Below are 20,148 nucleotides of genomic sequence, written 5' to 3'. Positions count from 1 at the left end.
CAGTATATTTTGAACTTTATTCGTAGGCAACATTCAGAGGAGAATGGCTTCCTCAGTGGCTTTCTCTTCCTCTTTTGCTGCTTGTACCCCGAACTTAATGATTGTCAATAACATAATTATGAGGCAGGGCAGACAAGGTACACATTAAGTTCTCTAGTAATAGTATTAATGTCCTTAAGACTCTGAAGTTCACCTATCTAGAATTAATGGGTTATTGTGTCTATACAGTATAATAGGGAAAAATAATTATTCATACAATCTGGAAAAATTCTTCTTTTTACATGAAAGATAAGAACTTCTCATGATGTACACAGAAACCAAACATTCAGTGAGGGGCTTTCACCTTCCTTCCAGTGTAATATTAAAAACCAAGAAAACGAATGGATAATAAATTGTCTACCAATCACCATTCAATCCTTTAATAGGTTTCTTAACCAAAACTTAGTCATATTTAAGGGAAGAGTCCCATCCAAAGCTTCCAGTCTATCTGTTTGTATCATGGTGGCCCTCTCTTCCTGACCTTGCCCACACTCTGTTCCCTTGTTTTCCAGGTGTCCAACCCCAGGTTGCGATGGTTCTGGCCACGTGACTGGAAACTATGCTTCTCACAGAAGGTAGGATCGATCCCACTTTTGAAACAGGACCCAATGAATCATCAGCAGAACCAGTAAGATCACATTTGTTTTGTGTTGTTTATTGTTGGTTACACATTTTAGCTTGTCTGGCTGCCCGAGAGCAAGGAAAGGCGGTGTCAAAATGACCCCTACCAAGGAAGAAAAAGAGGACCCTGAACTTAAGTAAGTACAACAGTTGAGACACCAAGGTTAGCTTTATCTTCTAAGACAGATAAGGGGAGCCGTAGTTGGGATGTGGTAAGGCCTCCAGAGTCAGTAGAGGGCACTCCGGTGAACACTGCCTCTCCTGATAGTGCTAAAGCAAAGGCACCCTGCTTACTTGACTCAACACTACCTAATGAGCTGCAGGCCCTGAATTAAAATCCTGAAGAGAGAAAGACACAGACAGACAGACTGGAGAAAATTCCCATCGTGGCTGTGTTTCTTTGATAATGAAGAAAATAAAAGGGGCTAGTTGCGAAAGTTCTCTTTTTCACAATTGTTATAAAGGAAAGTAGCACTATAAAAGTGCTATAGAATGATAAATACTTGGGGGCTGGGAGTGTGGCCTAGTGGTAGAGTAGTTGCCTAGCATGCACAAAGCCCTGGGTTTGATTCCTTGGTACCACATTCATAGCAAAAGCTGGAAGTGATGCTGTGATTCAAGTGATAGAGCTCTAGCCTTGAGAAAAGCCCAAGGATAGTGCTCAGGCCCTGAGTTCAAGTCCCACTACCCCCACCAACAACAAAAGAGTATGATAAATACCTTGACATTTTTCCGAGATGTTAATGTTACACAAAGCTAACATTCAATGTAGAATTGAATTTTCTCCTCTAAGAAATGGCTGTCAAGTCTTGGATGATAGGTATACTCTACATATAGTAATATAGTTTCCTGCCAGGTACAATGGCACACTCCTATATTCCTAGCTATTCAGGAGGCTGAGATCTGAGGATTGAGGTTCAAAGCCAATCCAGGCACTAAAGACTGAGAGACTCTTACCTCCAGTTAACCACCAGAAAAATAGAAGTGGTGTAGGGTGGTAGCCATGAACTGAAGAGCTCATGGACAGCACCCAGGCCCAGAGTTCAAGCCCTACAACCAACCAAAAAAAAAAAAAATACACACACACACACACACACACACACACACACACACACACACACACATATATATATTTCCTCTATGCAATTTCTAAATGCAGTATTTAAACATTTTAAAACTCAAATTCTAGTACCATGTCCCATGTGCTATGTAGTATTATTGATTGAGGCAGTTAACTTTGTATACCCTGTGACTGTCTCCAGGAATGGTATGATTTAGTGCTTAAATAGCTGGCTTTAGAACTGAAAAATGTAGTCACAAGCTTGGTTTTCTTTACTTTTTACAAAACTGGTGTGTATCTTGGCTCAATTGCTATTAGAAGCTTCATTTTCCTCACCTACAGAATCAGATATTAATAGATTTACAGTAATATTTTACGAGATAATGAATCTGTGGTTCATAAAATCCTAGCTACTCAGGAGGCTGAGATCTGAAGATTGTGGAAGACTCTTATCTCCAATGAACCATCAAAAAGCCAGAAGTAGAACTTAGTTCCAGTGAAAGAGCTCCATTCTAGAGCAAAAAAGCTAAAGACAGCACCCAGGCTTTGAAGTCACACTCTATCACTGGCGCGTGCGCGCACGCGCACACACACACACACACACACACACAGAGCATAAATACTGCTCAGCTTAAAGCCTGTGGACCATTATCTTACTACAAATGCAATACCATTCTTCTTGTTATGGTAGCATTTTTTTAAACTCTCGAGTTTCCTGGCTTGCCCCGGGGTAGCACAGGACTGTTTCTGCCTTCTTATCTGGTAATGTCTCTGCTGTCTCTCTAGATGCCCTGTAGTAGGATGTGATGGCCAAGGCCACATATCAGGTAAATACACGTCACATCGAACCGCTTCCGGCTGTCCCCTGGCTGCTAAGAGACAGAAGGAGAATCCTCTCAATGGAACCCCTCTGTCCTGGAAACTGAACAAGCAAGAGTTACCCCATTGTCCCTTGCCAGGCTGCAATGGGCTAGGACATGTAAATAACGTTTTTGTCACTCACAGAAGGTAATGTTTGTTTTCCATCTTCTTGTCCTGTTGATGTGATTGTCACTGGAGTTGATTTGGGGAGGGGGTAAGCCCTCCAAAATGGCATTAATTATAGCCCTTTGGTCTCATAACACTGAGTCTTGCTAAATAGATATTTGACTACTCTGAAGAACGGAGAATGTTATTTTCTGTAGTTCTGAAAACTCATTGCACAATTTTCAAGTGCTCTAGAAACTGTGCATTTGCTTTTTGTATTCTAAAATACTGCTTATGCTGCTATTTTTAAATGGTTCAGCCTTTTAATGGTTCACTTCAGTTCCAAGTGGTGATATCTACTCTATTACATTATGTAATTGTAAAGTTTCACTTTACATATTTATATCATTCTCTCTCTCTCATGCTTTGGCTCAGCTTCCAGCCAAAATTGTAGCTATTTTGCTGCTGGGAAGATGTGACTCACCCACAACAGCCAGAAAGAAAATGGCACAGCACTGTGAGGTGCGGAGCAGGATGAAGGGAGATTTAGAAAACCCTTTTACAATTTCACACTGACTTAATTCCTTTATCACTGAGTGTCATGGATTTCAACCAAATCCTTCACTGGGCAAGAGTGATCTCAGTCCAACTTTCTGGTTCACAGTCTACCTAAGGGGAAAAGCTAGAAGATTCTTGAGGAGTCCACATCTTGTACTGTCAGTGACTGGGAATGGTGCTGATTTTAAACTCAGTGCAGTTTAGGGAGCCTCTGATGCTTCTTTTTTGAGCAGTATATAGATTGAGCAAAGTTGGAACATCTTCATGCTTTGTTTAGGATGTAGATAAATGGTATCAGAAAATAAAGTGTTCCGAGAATTGCTCCTTTCCAGGTTACCAGGGAGGTCTGCTTGTGGAGAAAATGCAAATGGTGCAGATGGCTTATGTTCTGATGGCTTTCAAACACAGATCCATGCCACCACGGCACCTTGGTTTGATTCTGTGTCCCAGTCATTACCTCACCTTCACAAACAACAGCCACAAACCAAATTACCATAAATCTTGTTACCTGCAATTTGGCTTTAAGAAGACAAATAAAAATAAAATTTAACATTGCCTCGAAAGATGTTTATTGGGTTTCATATCAACAACATGCTTGATTCTACATTATGTAGTTGTGGAACACAGTTAACATCGGTAAAAATAAATTTATTTTTATTCAGGTAATTGTACAAAAGGGTTTCAATTCAGAATGTCAGTTTCTGTTGAATTGTAATTCTTCTATACATAAGTTGACATATTAAATAACTTTTTTGTAGCACTAGGGTTTGAAGTCAGAGTAAGTAGGTAACTCAAATTAAGCAGATGCTCTACCACTTGAGGTACATCACCAGCCCATTTTTACTCCCTCCCTCCCTTCCTTTCTCCCTTCATTCCATCCTTTCTTTTTTCTGATAAGCTCTCTTATTTTTGCCCAAGGCCAGCCTTAGAGTGTGATTCTCCTATTTGATCTTCCTAGCAGCAGGGATCACACATGTATGCCACCACACTTAACTTGTTGGTTGAAATGAAGTCTTACTAACCTTTTGTCTTGGCCAGACTTTTGAATCACAATCTTCCTGATCTTCACCTCCTATATATCTGGGGTTATAGGCATGAGCTACCACAATCAGCCATCATCAACTTGGAAACTTACTCCAAGTTTCTAAACAAATAGATCCTTGGAAAGGTCACAGAGGCTCTAATGAAATGTTACAAACAGACATACTCCAGAATCATTGTGAAATCCTGCTTACCAATTTAGTATTTCTCCTATTCATGACCACTCTCTGAGAGCCCATGTGACAATAGAGTAGATAGAACCATGCAAAATCTTCAGGAAGAGAACCAATCATAGTGAGGCTCATCCTGGCCATGAAGCACAGTGAGAAGTTTTCATACCATGGAGACCAGGTGTGAGCTTAGTTTGCAGAGACCTCTTCTTTTCTTTTCTCTTCATAACATCTGTTCACCAAATTGAAGCAAACCATACAGCTTTATCTTTTCATAGTGTTGCCAACTATTGCCCATTACTATCGTTTATATTATTTTCATGTTTTGTAGAATTTCTCTGTTGAACAATTTGCTGTCCTTTAAAAGAAATATAATTCATATTTATTTATTATAGTCTTTCCTCTAGTAATATTTTCTTCTGCTTTTCACAGCAACCTCAGGTTGAAAGGATTGTTTTGTACATGAATTAGAACCACATTTCTATGGAGAAAAATATTTTAAGTGGCTGATTATGATCATATTTATTATGATCTAAAAAAATGTTTCCACAAAGATACAACAAAACTGCATGAGAATTAATAGCTGTTTGGAAGAACAGAATTATCTGCACACAGACAATGGAAACTCAATTTTGATCAGTGTTGTCACTGTCATATTGGCGTAGTTGAAATAAAGCAGGTGACCTGAAGGGAAGGAAGGCTGTTGAAGAGGGTGGCCCTTCAATGAGCAGGTTCTCAGCACTGCTGGAACAATGGCCCCATGCCACGGCCATGGCTCAGTACCCTCACAGCGGCTCCCTTTATTCTCCTGTTCAAGGGAGAAGTAACATTTAAACGTTCAAATTAGAAAACTTTCCCATAACCAGACTGAATATTATTTGGAGAGAGTTGTTCTTGACTTTTGTTCATCATTTGAGTCTGTAAACCTCAGACTATACTTCATTCAAAACAAGATAAACTAGATTCTGTTTGATTTTTCATAGAATTTGAACCAGGTAGGAACAGTCTTTACTCATAATATACATGGACAATTTCATGTTGATAAAAAAAAGACTAGTGCCAGACACTAGTGGCTCACACCTGTGGTCCTAGCTACATAAGAAGCTGAGATTTGAGGATCAAGGTTAGAAGCCATTTGGGTCAGGAAAATCTGTGAGATTCTTATTTTCGGTTAACTGCCCAAAATCCAGAAGCAGAATGCTAGTAGGGTGATAACTTGAATGGTAGAGCACCAGCCCCAGTTCTGGGGAAAAGAATAAAAAGAAAAAGAATCAAAGGAAACTAACGATATATCCACAGAACACAAAATATTTTCCATTACCTGAAGATCTTATAATCTTGATTTAATAGATACTTTTGGTTGCTTTCTACAAAGAGATGATGAAATGTGAAAATTAGTGGGCAGTCAAAAACATCAAGAGTAGATAATGAATAAAATTATTTTTAATTTTTATAAGAACAAGCCGATTTCACACATTACTATAAAATGGTTTTCACAGCTTGTCTGGATGTCCTCTCAATGCACAAGCTATCAAAAAGGGCAAAGTATCTGAGGAACTCATGACCATCAAGCTTAAAGCCACCGGGGGTAAGTTACCATGTCCACGGAGAGCAGAGAGCCCCTGGGGGTCTGTTTGTGCTCTGTGCCCTGTGTGATTTTAATGTTCTGGAAAAAAGGTTTTCTCAGATTCTTACTACAACTATGCTCTTACCTGAGAGACAGTCCCTTGATGTCTCCCCTCTTTGTAATATAGGTTTTAGCACAGAGGCAAGAAATGAGGTTAGATTGATTCAAGCAAACAGGTTGTATATTTCTGGCATGACAAGGAGTGTGATGTGTGTGTATGGGGAGGGGGGGTGTTCCCAGTTTAAATCCCGCATCAAACTGTAGGAAGCCCAACTTCTGGCATCTATATTAGAGTCTTTAATAAATGTTGTTCTATACTCAGGTCACCAACATTTACAGCTATATTTTAATTTTCCTACATATTTGTCTAGTGTCAGAAGGAGATTACAGCATTTTTTTATATCAATGCATAGAGGTATCACCAGATAGAGGGTAAATTACTTCTCACACATTGATATCCCTTCATATGTTTTTTGTCCCCATTTCCATCCCTCCACCCCCTGCCCTCATTTTCTCCTCCTATTTCAAATAAACAAGTAAACATCTATATAATATACCAGGTAACAAAGTGGGATACTGTAACAATATAAGATTAACCAAAGGGCAACACAAAAGAAGAGAGAAAAACATAATGCATAAAGAATAACAGTCACATATTAAGCTCTTGTTTCCATGTCCATTAATTTGGCCTCATTCCATAATGCCTTATGTATCTAGGTTTTGTTCTATTGTAAATCTCTGCTAGGAGAGTCCTAGATGAATACTAATTATTACAGATGAGGAAAACCATTGAGCCTACATTCCTTTCAGTCTGGCTTACTACATTTAATATGATTTTTCTAAGTCTTTCCATTTCCTTACAAATGAGGTGGTGTCATTCTTTCTGATGGTGGCATAGAATTCCATTGCGATAAATACCATATCTTGCTGATCCATTCATCAACTGAGGGGCATCTGGGTTAGTTCCATATCTTTGCTATGGTAAATAGTGCTGCAATGAACATCATTGTGCTAGTGGCTTTAGTATGTCCTTGTTTCTGGACGATTGGGTAAATGACAAGGAGTGGATTTACTGGGTCAAAGGGGAGCTCTATGTCTAGTCTTTTGAGGAACTGCCTGCTTTCCATAGTGGTTGTTTGCATAGTGGGAGTTTGCACTCCCACCAACAGTGTAGAAGTGATCCCTCCTGGCTGCATCTGCTCCAGCATCTGTTGTTACTAGATTTCTTGATCATGGCCATTCTAACTGGAGTGAGGTGGAATCTCAGAGTTGTTTTGATTTGCATTTTTTTATGGCCAGAGATGTCGAGCATTTCTTTATGTGTCTATAGGCCATTTTATTTTTTCTTCAGAGAAGACTCTCTAAGTCTTTGGCCCATCTTTTAATGGATGGTTGTTTCTTTGGAGATTTGTTTTGGAGAGATTCAATTTTTTGGGCTATAGATATATTTTAGCTATGAGGCCTTTGTCTGTTGAAAGGTTAATGAAGATCTTCTCCCACTCTGTAGGTTTTCTACTTAATTTGCTAGCTATGTCCTTTGCCATACAGAAGCTCTGCAATTTTATCTTTAATTTGTTGTGTTTCTGGGTCTTTATTAAGAAAGTTTCAGTCTGTGCCTGGTACATCTCCTAATCCTTCTTGTAAAGTTTTTTAGGGTTTCTGGTTTTACCTTGAGGTCTTTGATCCATTTGGAGTTAATCCTGGTGCAGGGTGACCAAAGAAGGATCCAACTTTAGTTTTCTGCAAGTGCTTAACCAGTTCTGCCAGCACCACTTGTTGAAGAGGCTGTCTTTCTTCCATTCTATATTTTTGGCTCCCTTATCAAAGATTAGGTGGCTATAGGTCTGTGGGTTAATATCTGGGTCTTCAGTTCTATTCCATTGGTCCTCAGGCCTGTTCTTGTGCCAGTACGAAACTGTTATGGTCACTATAGCTCTGTAATAAAGTCTAAAGTTTGGTATTGAAATTCCCCCTTCACTGTTCTTTCTGCTAAGAAGTGTTTTTGTTAGTCAGGGTCTTTTATTATTCCATATGAAATTTTGGATTGCTTCTTCTATTTCCTTGAGAATGACATTGGGATATTGATGGGTATTGCACTGAATTTGTGAGATTACAGCATTCTGAGTTCTATATTAGCACCCTCCCCCTTGCCTGTCTGTGGTTCTTGAGTGCCTTTCTAAATTTATAGTGGGAATATCTCAAGTTTGCATTGTATCTTATCTGGAGATCTCTCTGAGGCATCTGAGAAATGGTAGTAAAGCAACTACCGTGCCCGGGAATTTTATTGCATGGTTAGGGCTGAGCTACAGACTTTTCTTCTAGCATGTTAAGCGTATACTATACCACTGGGCTTCCCCAGTTCAGATGGAAGACTTGTGCTTGCTGTCACCTTACCTCTCTGAAAGAGAAGTTGAGAAGGAGGAGGGAAAGAGCCCACCAGTGCTGCTCACTAATCCTGTCCCAGGAGGCCCCCAGCTACTCTCCTTCAACTACCTCTGGAGGCCTCTTCCACACCACACTCTACCCCCAGCCTCTATGTCAAGGCTAAGAACTGCATGAGGACATCCACCCCCAGAGGAGGAATGAGTACCCTGGGTTTTAATAAGGGACAGGCATATGAACTCCTCTTTCTGCATCCAGAGCTTTGTGAAGGAGCTTTCCCAGATTCTTGGCAATTGCTCAGACACACTCTTCACTCCAGCACCTCAGGATGTGTTAAATGAAGTTGGGATGGGTTAATGTGCACTTATTTGTATATCATTTTAATTCCAACTGTACTTAAAAGGTAATGAGTAAAAATCAACCGCCTTCCTATATGCAAACAATGAGAGGAACAAGGCAACAATCAGGAAAGCAACTCCTTTTGCAAAGCCTCAAAGAAAATAATGTACCTAGGAATTAACTAAGAATGTAAAGGACCTTTTTGATGAAAACTTTAAAACCTTGAAAAAGGAAATTAAAGCAGAAATAAGAAAATGGAAAAACCTCCCATGCTCCTGGATTGGAAGAATTAACATCCTGAAAATGGCAATCTTGCCAAGGGCTATCTACAAATTCAACGCACTACCCATCAATATCCCAATGTCATTCTTTAAAGAAATAGGACATAGCTAGCAAATTAAGTAAAAGCCTACAGAGTGGGAGAAGATCTTCACTAACCATACAACAAACAAAGGCCTCATAGCTAAAATATATCAACAACTCAAAAATTTGAATCTCTCCAAAGCAAATCTCCAAAGAAACAACCATCCATTAAAAGATGGGCCAAAGACTTAAAGAGAGTCTTCTCTGAAGAAGAAATAAAAATGGCCTATAGACGCATAAAAGAAATGCAAATTAAAACAACTCTGAGATTCCACCTCACTCCAGTTAGAATGGCCATAATCAAGAAATCTAATGACAACAGATGCTGGAGCAGATGCAGCCAGGAGGGATCACTACTACACTGTTGGTGGGAGTGCAAGCTCCCACTATGCAAACAACAACTATGGAAAGCAGACAGTTCCTCTAAAGACTAAACATAGAGCTCCCCTTTGACCCAGCAAATCCACTCCTTGTCATTTACCCAATCGTCCAGAAACAAGGACATTCTAAAGCCACTAGCACAATGATGTTCATTGCAGTACTATTTACCATAGCAAAGATATGGAACTAACCCAGATGCCCCTCAGTTGATGTGTGGATCAACAAGATGTGGTATTTATACACAATGGAATTCTAGGCTGCTGTCAGAAAGAACGACATCACCCCATTTGTAAGGAAATGCTAAGACTTAGAAAAAATCTAATTAAGTGAAGTAAGCCAGACTCAAAGGAACTTGAGTTTCCCTCATTTGGCATAATTAGTAGAAACCTTGGGATCTCCTAGCAGAGATTTACAATAGAACAAAACCTAGATACATAAGGCATGTATGACGCTATATGAAAAGACTTCCAGGATATAGAAACAAAAGCCCTATAACGAGTGATTGTTGTCCTTAATGTACTATGCTATCTCTCATCTCTTTAACTATCCCTTGGTTATCTCATATTGTTACAGTATTTCACCTTGTTATATGATATATTGGATATATGCGTGTTTGGTTATTTCAAATTGGATAGGAAAGGGGGAAAACCAAGAATGGGTACCAAGACATGTGAAAGGGTATCAATGTATGTGAATTAATGCACCTTCTATCTGGCAAATATCATGTAACCCTTTTATTAATTACAATAAAAAATATAAAAAAATAATGAGGAGGCAACAAGCCTGAGAAACAAGGCAAATGCACCCAGGCCATTTCACACCCTGCAGTGGCTCACATCTAGCCCTGCTTTTAGAAACCACAGCAAAGAAGAGAATCACAGAAACAGCTGGACAAAGGATGAACTAATGCAATGTTGCTACTCACTTGACACTATGTAGGAAATGACTCCTACAATCTGAAAGGGAGGGGAGGAGGGAAGGATAAACTGGAGAAAATGAGGGATGGGGTCATGGTATTTAAAAACCAGTGCCCTCATTACCTTACTTACATAACTGTAACCCCTGCATGTTTTAATAAAGATTTTAAATGAGAAGAAGCCACAGGAAAGGAGAATGGGATTACTTCAGGACTCACAGTGTAGTGAGTACATTAGTGCACATGGCTGTGAACTGAGCTCATGAAGAAAACGCTTTCTGTGCATTCACAGTATAGAACACCAGCAGTACTTATTACCAAAATATGACAGGGATGCTCATAATAAGGATAAAAACAAAATACAAGGCAAGGCATTACACCAGATTATGATAGAGCCATAAAAACAGAAAAATAGAAATGAACGTATAATCTGATATTAAATGCATATGATTTTGACCTAAGTTTACAATGTTGTTAGCTACAAATCAATCCCACAACTAAGTTTTACTTTAGTCCACACATGGGCAATTATACCAAAAAAAAGTTTACGTTTATACAAGAATTGATCTTCAGCTTTCTATCATGGTCATAATTAAATTGCCATACTGATTTCCTGAAAAACTACTATTAGGCCAAGAGTTTGGCCTAGTGGTAGAGTGCTTGCCTAGCATGCACGAAGACCTGGGATCTATTCCTTGGAACCACATACATAGAAAAGCCAGAAGTGATGCTGTGGCTCGAGTGGTGGAGCTCTAGCATTGAGGGAACCAGTGTTGATGGATTTTATGAAAATCAGTGCAAGCCTGTAATGTAACAGATCCTGTAGCGGTATTTCTTTTGACGTCCTCCCCATTGATTGCTAATCCAGGTACCTTTTGTGAATAGGCCCCTTCCAAATGGCCTACATTAAGTAAGCATTGTTAGTCATATTTCCATTACTATCACAAAATACCTGAGATAGTCCACCAATGAAAAGATTACTTTTTTGGCTTATAGATTTGAACTGTATGTCATGGACAGTTCCATTCATGATATTGCTTCCACAAAGAAAGTCCTAATTATACAACTCATGGGTAGAGATGAGAGGGAGGGATTAGGAGAAAATGGAGGAACAGAAGGCACTAACAGAAGGAAATGTACATATTACCTGTCTCATATAAGTATCTCTGTATCTCATCCCTGTAATGACAATAAAGTAAATTAACAAAATAAAAATAGGCCTAAAGACAGGTACTATGGCTCATGCCTGTAATCCTAGCTACTCAGGAGGCTAGGATCTGAGGATTGCAGTTCAAAGCCAGCCTAGACCCTAAAGTCCATGAGACTCGTATCTCCAATTAACCACCAGAAAACGGGAAGTGGGACTGTGACTCAAAGGGTAGGACAGTAGCCTACCTGCTCCAGCAAAGTATAGTCTCTGTCTCCCTTCCTTTTCTCTTCCCTACTCCAATCTTCCACAGATTCTTTCTGCAGATTTTATTGAGTTCATCTTCTCTTAATCCTCAACTTCCTTGCCCATGGAAAAAGACTATAAGACTTAGTCACAATTTCTGACTGATCTTGTAGCTTCTACTCTGTCTCTTCAATCCATTCTCTACTAAAGTTGAAATCTACTTAGGTTTTTGAAGGTCAGATCATGCAACTACCCTTCTTAAAATCTACAGATGGGCCACGAGTATGGACTAGTAGTAGAGTGCTTGCCTAGCATGCACGAAGCTCTGGGTTTGAGTCCCCAGTTCTGCATACACAGAAAAAGTGGAAGTGGTGCTATGGCTTAAGTGGTAGAATGGTAGCCTTGAGAAATCTCAAGGACAGTTAGTTCCCAGGCCCTGAGTTTAAGCCCCAGGACAGACAAAAATTATCTACACACACTACCTACAGTAAAGTTCTGTTTATGAGCTAAGTTCCCTATAATAAATAAATGAAAGCCCACTGGGGGCTTCCCTGTGGTCAGCCTGCCCCCATTCCACTTCCTTCCTGCCTGCTATGTTTTACCCATTTCCCTCACCCAGGATGTTCATCTCGCCTCTGTTGCAGCATGCACATCTACAGAGAGGGTCTGCGCAGCACCTGCCTATTTCCTCCAGAGCTCTTCTTCGTTATGAGAGCTAGTTTATTTGGCTTATCATATATTACATAGCAAAATGCCATTCCTGAGGTGGAATTGTATCACAGAAAGAAAGGGGGAAAGGCAATATCAAAGAAATACAATAGAAATTCTCATTTGCTCAGATCAGTAAACAAAAATGCAAATGCAGTAGTACTCCAAATACTTATTCATTGCAATCCAGATATTTCAAGCATTTGTTCTCTTGTCTGAGACAAAATTGCTCTTGCAGAACATAAGCCAATAGTATTCAGTGTTCAGAAATCCTCTAGAGTTTTCTAGCTATATCTGGACAGTGTAGAAGGAAAGAAGCCCTGTGTCTGATACACTACAGCTTCCTTAGCCATTAGTGTGGTTCTGTATGTTTTTGTATATCTATTGGCTCTTTTCTTAGTGGCTGGTCAAGCCCTTGTCTCATACTTATATTGGTCTGTGTATTAAGCTACCTGTATTTTAGCTGTTGACTTTTGTTCCTATTATATCAACTCCCAGAAGCCAGACTGAGATTATTCTTGTGATATCATATCCTCATTGGTCCATGTATAGCCCACTGTCATTTAAGCAGTTACCTTTAAGCGTGTGTGTGTGTGTGTGTGTATGTGTATGCTGGTCCTGGGCTTGAATTCAGGTCCTGGCACTGTTCCAGAGCTTCTTTTGCTCAAGTGTAGCACTCTACCACTTGAGCTACAGCTCCACTTCTGGCTTTTCTTTTCAGCAATTTAATAAAGATGAGTCTTAGGTTTTCCTGCCCAGTTGTATTAGAACTGTACTCCTCAGATCTCTGAGTAGCCAGGATTACAGGTATGAACTACCAGTGCCTGGATTAGGTAGTTATTAAAAGCAAAACAAAACACCAAGTACCCACAAAATAGCTACTCATTGATCATGTAGTAAGAAAATCTTGAGGACATCAATTTTTTCTTCTTTATATAATATTGCTATTGCTAAGAGTCACCTACATTGTTTGGAAGGGCAGTGAATAGTACATAGATATTGTACATGAATTTTATTGTATGTGGTTTCCTCTGTCTTATCTGTGTACCTAGGAATGAATCCTATGTCATAAAGAATATGAGCATCCATTTACCGTCAATCATTTTCTTGCTCCATTTTCTGTTACTATCACAAAATACTTAAAACTGGGCAATTTATAACAAACAAACATTGATTTGTCTCATAGTTCTGAGATTTGGAAGCCCAGGAGCGTGTCAGCAGTAACCTGCTCAGTACTTTGAGAAGGTAACATGGTACCTGTTCAGTAACATGGTGGAATTCATCTCATGGTTAGAAAGAACAAGAATGCAAGCTGAAGTCTCTTATAAAGCCACAAGTACAGTCCTGGGGCACCCGCTTTCATTGCCCCATCTAATGCACTATCATCCAGGAGACTCAGTCTTTAGGATCTTTAGTCCGAATTTCGTTCCAAAGTCACAACTCCAAATACGGCTTTTAAATATGGCTTTGAAACTTAAGTACCCAACACATTTGAACTGTGTTGCTAGGATGTGGACTCTTCTCCAAGGTAGACATCTCCAGAAAGCATAAAAAAATACCTTTCATTCCAACTGTCCAGCCAAATCTCCCTCAATCTTAGTCTCCTGAAGAAATCAATCTTATTAAAACCCACAAACTGAGATGGTACATTTGTCCCTCTTTGGCTAGCTTCGACTCATTCTCCTGTACTGTCCCGTGTGTGCCATTGTAAGTACCTTTTCCAGCTTCTTCAAGCGTTGAAAATGTCTTCATATGCTCTCAATAAAAAATGTCTTTGAGAGCCAGCCATGAGGTCCACATTCTGCCCTTCATTGCACTCATTGTCAAAACACAGGTATAGTCTCCTGTTCCAGGAGAGAAAACGGAAGCCCTGAAGAATCTTGGTAAGGTGCCTAAATTCAAGAGCAGTGTCAAGGCTATGTTCTTTCTTGTAGATTCCATGTGCTCCTCCCCCAAGTCCACTTAGGGAACCCTACTCTGTGCCCCTGTCCTCTATGTGCCTGCCAGTCACACCTCTGAGCACAGGGCTAGATACCTAATTGGTGGTGTGTGTGTGTGTGTGTGTGCCTCTGGTCTTCACTGCCCATGCAGGAGGTATACAGGAAGACATGGGCTTCGCAGCTTACATCCAGCTTGCCCTCTGACTTGAATTTAAGCAGGTTATTTAAACTGTGTCATCCTTCCTGGGGTCTCATTTCACCTCTTTGAGGCCCGGTATCCTTACATAGGAGGAAGTGTATTGAGACTCATCTTGGGGGCACAAGTCTGCCTAGCAGATTCACAGGAGTATAGATAAGCCGCTCACTCTAAATACTTTCCTACTTCCTCTTTTCTTACAAAGAATTAAATCTGGTAGCTCGTTTCATTTACTTTTTCCAAATTCTGCATGTGTGGTTTGGGTAAAAAATACTTCAAACTGAAGTCTCACAAGTTAAATATAAAACGAATCACAGTTGTCCCTGTCTCATGTTTTCAGCATCAGCTAAGACTGTCTGACTCTCCACAGGTGTAGAAGGTGATGAAGAAATCAGGCATTTGGATGAAGAAATAAAGGAATTAAATGAATCCAACCTTAAAATTGAAGCAGATATGATGAAACTTCAGACTCAGGTAATTACACACGATCTTTAGTAGAAAGCACTGAACTTTCTAAGCCTTGCATCTGAATGCAAGTAGAGGAAACACACCAGCACTTTTCCTTTTATTTATTGATTTTTTTTTTGTCAGTTGTGCGGCTTAAACTCGGCCTGGGCATTGTCCCTGAGCTCCTCCACTTAAGGCTACCGCCCTACCCCTTGAGCCACAGCCCCACTTCCAGTTTTCTAGTGGTTAGTTGGAGTCTCTCTTAGCTGCGAGGCCAATGATGACCCGGATGACGACGCTCCTGCCCTGAGTTTACACAGATGGTATAAAGAAGTGGTGGAAGGTGTGCTGGCTCACACCTGTAATCCTAGCTACTCAGGAGGCTGAGATCTGAGGACCACGGTTCAAAGCCAGCCTGGGCACCATAAAGTTCATGAGATTCTTATCTCCAATTAATCACCAGAAAACTGGAAGGGTTGCTGTGGCTCAAGGAATAGGGTGATAGCCTTGAGCTGAAGAGCTCAGGGATAGTACCAAGGCCCAGAGTTCAAGCCCCACAACCCAGGAGGATAAGGAAGAAAATTAACTGGGGCCAGGAGTTTGGCCTAGTGGTAGAGTGCTTGCCTAGCATGCACAAAGACCAGAGTTCAATTCTTTGGTACCACATGCATAGAAAAGCCAGAATTGGTGCTGTGGCTCAAGTGGCAGAGCACTAGCCTTGAGGAAAGCCCAAGGGCAATGCTCAGGCCCTGGGTTCAGTCCTCAGGACTAGCAGGGGAAAAAAAAGGAAAAAAGAAAAGAAAATTAACCATGCTTACTCTTATTCAAAATTAAAACTAGATCACTTTTTAATTTCTCAAGAACACTTCTCCCTGTGTCCATATGTAATGGAAACAAATCTTACTGGACAGTTCTTGTGTGACACAGGTACTGGGGCTTATGCTCTGGGCCTAGACCTCTTGCTTAGCTTTTTTGCTCAAGGCTGGTATTCCTCCACTCGAGCCACACGTGCACTTTTCATGCTACATTATCCAGAATGCCTTCACCATCCCCTAAGTTTATACAAATGCAAGTCAAGTAGAGTCTAGGCCAGGGACACGGCTCAGGAGTTGTACACCTGCAAGTGAGAAACCTTGAGTTCAAACCCCAGTAGTGCAAAAAATTAAAATTAAATTACCCAAGATTTTGAAAACACTAATAAAATGATTGCCACAAGTCAGAAGGAGAAGAAAGAGAGAAAGCAAAATACAGAGAACTTTCCTCCCTTATCTCCTTTCCCACCCTTTCATCCTCCTTCCTATCTTCCCCTCTCCTGAAATACAAGGCTTTAGCCCATCACTGTCTTAGCTGTTGTGGGCAACAGAGAAAGGCAGGTTCCTGCAGATGAGGGATCTGAGCAGGGGCTTGCCACAGAGGAAGGGGGCCAGAGGTATACAGGCTCCTTCACGTGGGGCCACATGTTAATGACCATTACCTTGGATTTTAAGCCAGGCACCAGTGGCTCACGCCTATAATCCTAGCTACTTAGGAGGCCAAAATCTGAGGATCACGGTTCAAAGCCAGCCTGGGCACAAAAGTGAAACTCTAGTGTCCAGTTAACAACCAGAAAACTGCAAGTGGCACTGTGGCCCAAAGTGGTAGAGCACTAGACTTGAGCTGAAGAGCACAGGGACAGCACCCAGGCCCTGAGTTCAAGCCCTGCGACTGACCAAGAAGACTAGGCCAGGATCTTGACCTTGTGGGAGAATGCTTGCCTAGCATTCATGATGACCCAGGTTCAATTCCTCAGTACCATATAATAGAAAAGCCGGAAGCCATGCTGTGACTCAAGTAGTACAATGCTAGCCTTGAGAAAGCCCAGAGACAGTGCTCAGGCCCTGAGTTCAAGCACCAGGACTGAGGGAAAAAAAAAAAGATTGCAGAACTGCATCATGGATTTGAGCTCAGGAATTACACCAGATTTCCTCTCGTTTGAAGAGTCTTTCAGACAGTCATAGTGAAGGAAAGGAGCCAAGATATAGGGGACAAAGGCAATGTCAGCCCCCCAGGAAGGCAGTGCAGCAGGAGGTTTCCAGTGGATTTGAAGTGTGAGTGCAGGAGGCAGGCATCCCCAAGAGAAGTTGTGTCAGGCTCTGACTGTGAGGGAACTGCTGTGGTGGAGGATTGCAGGAATTAGCAAATATTCCGCGTGGTACCCTGAGCCACAAGGGCCACGTAGTCAAGATAGCCTTGTGGGCCTGCCATTCACAGACAAGTCTGGGCAAAGATAGAAACTGAAAGCCACACCAAGATATAGTCAGTACTTAGGGCTGCAAATGAGGGCAAATAAATGTTGGCATCTGCACCCCTCGATGTTTATAGTCACACGTTTTTCTCAGACACCTTTCCTGTGCCTTCAAACTCCACTTACCATCCCAAGTTATTTCTCTTCAGATCACCTCTATGGAGAGCAACTTGAAAACGATTGAGGAGGAGAACAAACTCATCGAGCAGAACAACGAGAGTCTGCTGAAGGAGCTGGCAGGTCTGAGCCAGGCTCTCATTTCAAGCCTCGCCGACATCCAGCTGCCACAGATGGTAAGTCAGGCCCCCAAACTTTGCTGTCAACATCAAAAGTGTATCATCCTCATGCCATTAGCCAGGGGGCTTCCAGGGAGCCAGACATGCCTGTGAGACCTGCCAGCCACCCCCGTCCACACAGCTCCAGCACATTCTCGCCTAAGTGACTTTCCACTTGGGAACATGGTGGACACATATGTTTAAATTGTAGGAAGGCCAGGAAGAGACAGACAGACAACAAATTAGCAGTACTGAGGCTTGAAATTAGGACACTCTACCACTTGGGACTTATGTCACAAACCTAAGCTTTTTGTTTTGTTTTTTGTTTTGTTTTTTTGTTCGTTTGTTTTGCCAGTCCTGGGCTTGGGCTCAGGTCCTGAGCACTGGCCCTGGGTTTTCTCAAGGATAGCATTCTACTATTTGAACCACAGCACCATTTCCAGTTTTTTCTGTGTCTGTGGTACCGAGGAATTGAACCCAGGTCTTCCTGCATACCAGGCAAGCACTCTACCACTAGGACAAACTTCTAGCCCATACCCTCAGCTTTTTTCTTTTCTATTATTTTTTTTTAATTTTTTGTTTTTAGTGTGTTTTTATAGCTATCTTCCTTTTTATTTTATTTTTTATTGTCGGGGTAATGTGTAGAGGGGTTACAGTTACATTCACCAGGTAGTAGGTGCATTACTTCCATACACTGATACCCCTTCTCATGTTTTTGTCCCCATTTCCCTCCCCGCACGCCCTCCCAATCTCTTGTTTTCCCCCCTTCCCTTTCCTATTTCACATAACTGTGTATACAATAGACCAGGTAACAAAGACAGATACAGTAACAATATGAGATTAACCAAAGGACCCTCAGCTTTTTTCTTCTGCAGTTATTTTCAGTTGGGCCTGGAGGTTTTGCCTTGGGCCAGCCTTAGACAGGAAGTCTTGATCCTCCTGCCCATGCTTCGCACATTGCCATAACAAGCGTGCTTCCACCGTGCCTAGTGTATTTGTTGAGACTGAATTCTTGTTAATCATGTTTTGCGCAGGCATCCTGCAAATCACCATTTTCTGGATCTCTGCCTTCTAAGTAGCTGTGACTATAGGCATGAGAAAGCACACCTGGCCCTAGCCAAATACAGTCTTAAAAACTGGAGTCATTAAAATTGGACATGAGGGCCGGGAGTTTGGCCTAGTGGTAGAGTGCTTGCCTAGCATGCACAAAGACCCAGGTTCAATTCCCCGGTACCACATACATAGAAAAAAGCCGGAAGTGGTGCTGAGGCTCAAGTGGTAGAGCTCTAGCCTTGAGAAAGTCCAGGACATTACTCAGGCTTTGAGCTCAAGCGCAGGACTGGCAAAAAAAAAAAAGGACAGGAGATGTCAGGAGATAGCAGAATAACCCTGTACTGCAATTCCTGCACTTCCATCCCCTGCCGTTAAAGGAACCTCTTACGGGACAAAGCTCCCCCTCCCCCCCTGCTCCCCGACCATCTCCAAGCAGACCTTCTTCTGTGCAGCAGAGGCCCAGGATTCCCCCTAGGAGAGGGGCCCTGGGCTGCCCAGTCCAGTGCCATTCGTCCCATGAATTAGGAGGACCAGAGAGATGAAGTCCAGCACATGGGAATGCCCTTCATCTCTCCCACACTCCCGCACAGTCCTCTCTGTCCTTGTCCCCTGCTTCTAGAACCGTTGTGATTGCTTTCCGTGTATTTCGTCTCCATTCAGGGACCTATCAGTGAGCAGAATTTTGAAGCGTATGTAAATAGGCTCACAGACATGTACAGCAATCTGGAGCGGGACTATTCCCCGGAATGCAAAGCTCTTCTGGAAAGTATCAAGCAGGCAGTGAAGGGCATCCATGTCTAAGCACACCACCCTGCGCCGGCGAGATTCTCACCACAGTGAATGCCACCTGTGTGCGCGGGCTCGCGACGCCAGGCGTGGAGCTGCCCTCCCGCATTTCCAGCTGCAACATTGCACTAATTTCCCCCCAGCCGACATAAAGAGGAAAGAAAAACTATGATATATTCTTTGGATTCAAAGCAATGCAGTCAACTATTAGATCTTATTTATTTTCATATGTTTTTCTTTTATTTCCTCATTGCACTCTTTCTTTTGTAAAGTATATGTAAAAATAAATGTGACGTTTTTATATTTTATTTATTACTAATCAGAGAGTTTTTTATCTTTTAACTGCATTTTGAGGTCTGCCATATTTTTACAAGTGTGTTAATTTATTTTCTAGTAGGCTCTAAATAGAAATGCTATTGTCAAATCCCCTATATTGCTGGGTTTAAATGAGGAAACAAGTGTGTGAAGGAATTCCTGAGTAAGGACTGCACTATGGTCGTTTCGTGTTTATTGCACACTTCTTTTTCCCCCTTCCCCTGGTTTTTGTATTTACAAATGAATTTGTGGTCAGGTGAACTGCTGAAGGTCGAGAAGACAATTTCG

At 41.4% G+C, this 20,148-nt stretch overlaps 1 protein-coding gene across 1 annotated transcript in view; it reads left to right on the top strand.

Annotated features, from left to right (window-relative positions):
- Window positions 1-19,853, top strand: part of St18 (ST18 C2H2C-type zinc finger transcription factor) — a 147,742-nt gene extending 127,889 nt beyond the window's left edge. Inside the window, exons 18-24 of the mRNA XM_090338812.1 lie at window positions 552-614; window positions 717-797; window positions 2,507-2,728; window positions 5,955-6,043; window positions 15,071-15,174; window positions 17,581-17,724; window positions 19,420-19,853. Coding sequence (XP_090194938.1) covers window positions 552-614; window positions 717-797; window positions 2,507-2,728; window positions 5,955-6,043; window positions 15,071-15,174; window positions 17,581-17,724; window positions 19,420-19,560 — 844 coding nt within the window. The 3' untranslated portion in view covers window positions 19,561-19,853. The remainder of the gene's footprint in view (window positions 1-551; window positions 615-716; window positions 798-2,506; window positions 2,729-5,954; window positions 6,044-15,070; window positions 15,175-17,580; window positions 17,725-19,419) is intronic.
- Window positions 19,854-20,148: the final 295 nt, after the last annotated feature.

The sequence above is a fragment of the Megascapheus bottae genome, chromosome 9 (assembly GCF_031878675.1).
Source record: "Megascapheus bottae isolate mThoBot1 chromosome 9, mThoBot2.hap1, whole genome shotgun sequence".
Classification (NCBI taxonomy): Eukaryota; Metazoa; Chordata; class Mammalia; order Rodentia; family Geomyidae; genus Megascapheus; species Megascapheus bottae.
The sequence above is the reverse complement of the archived record's forward strand: the minus strand, read 5'-3'. Positions and strand labels throughout refer to the sequence as shown.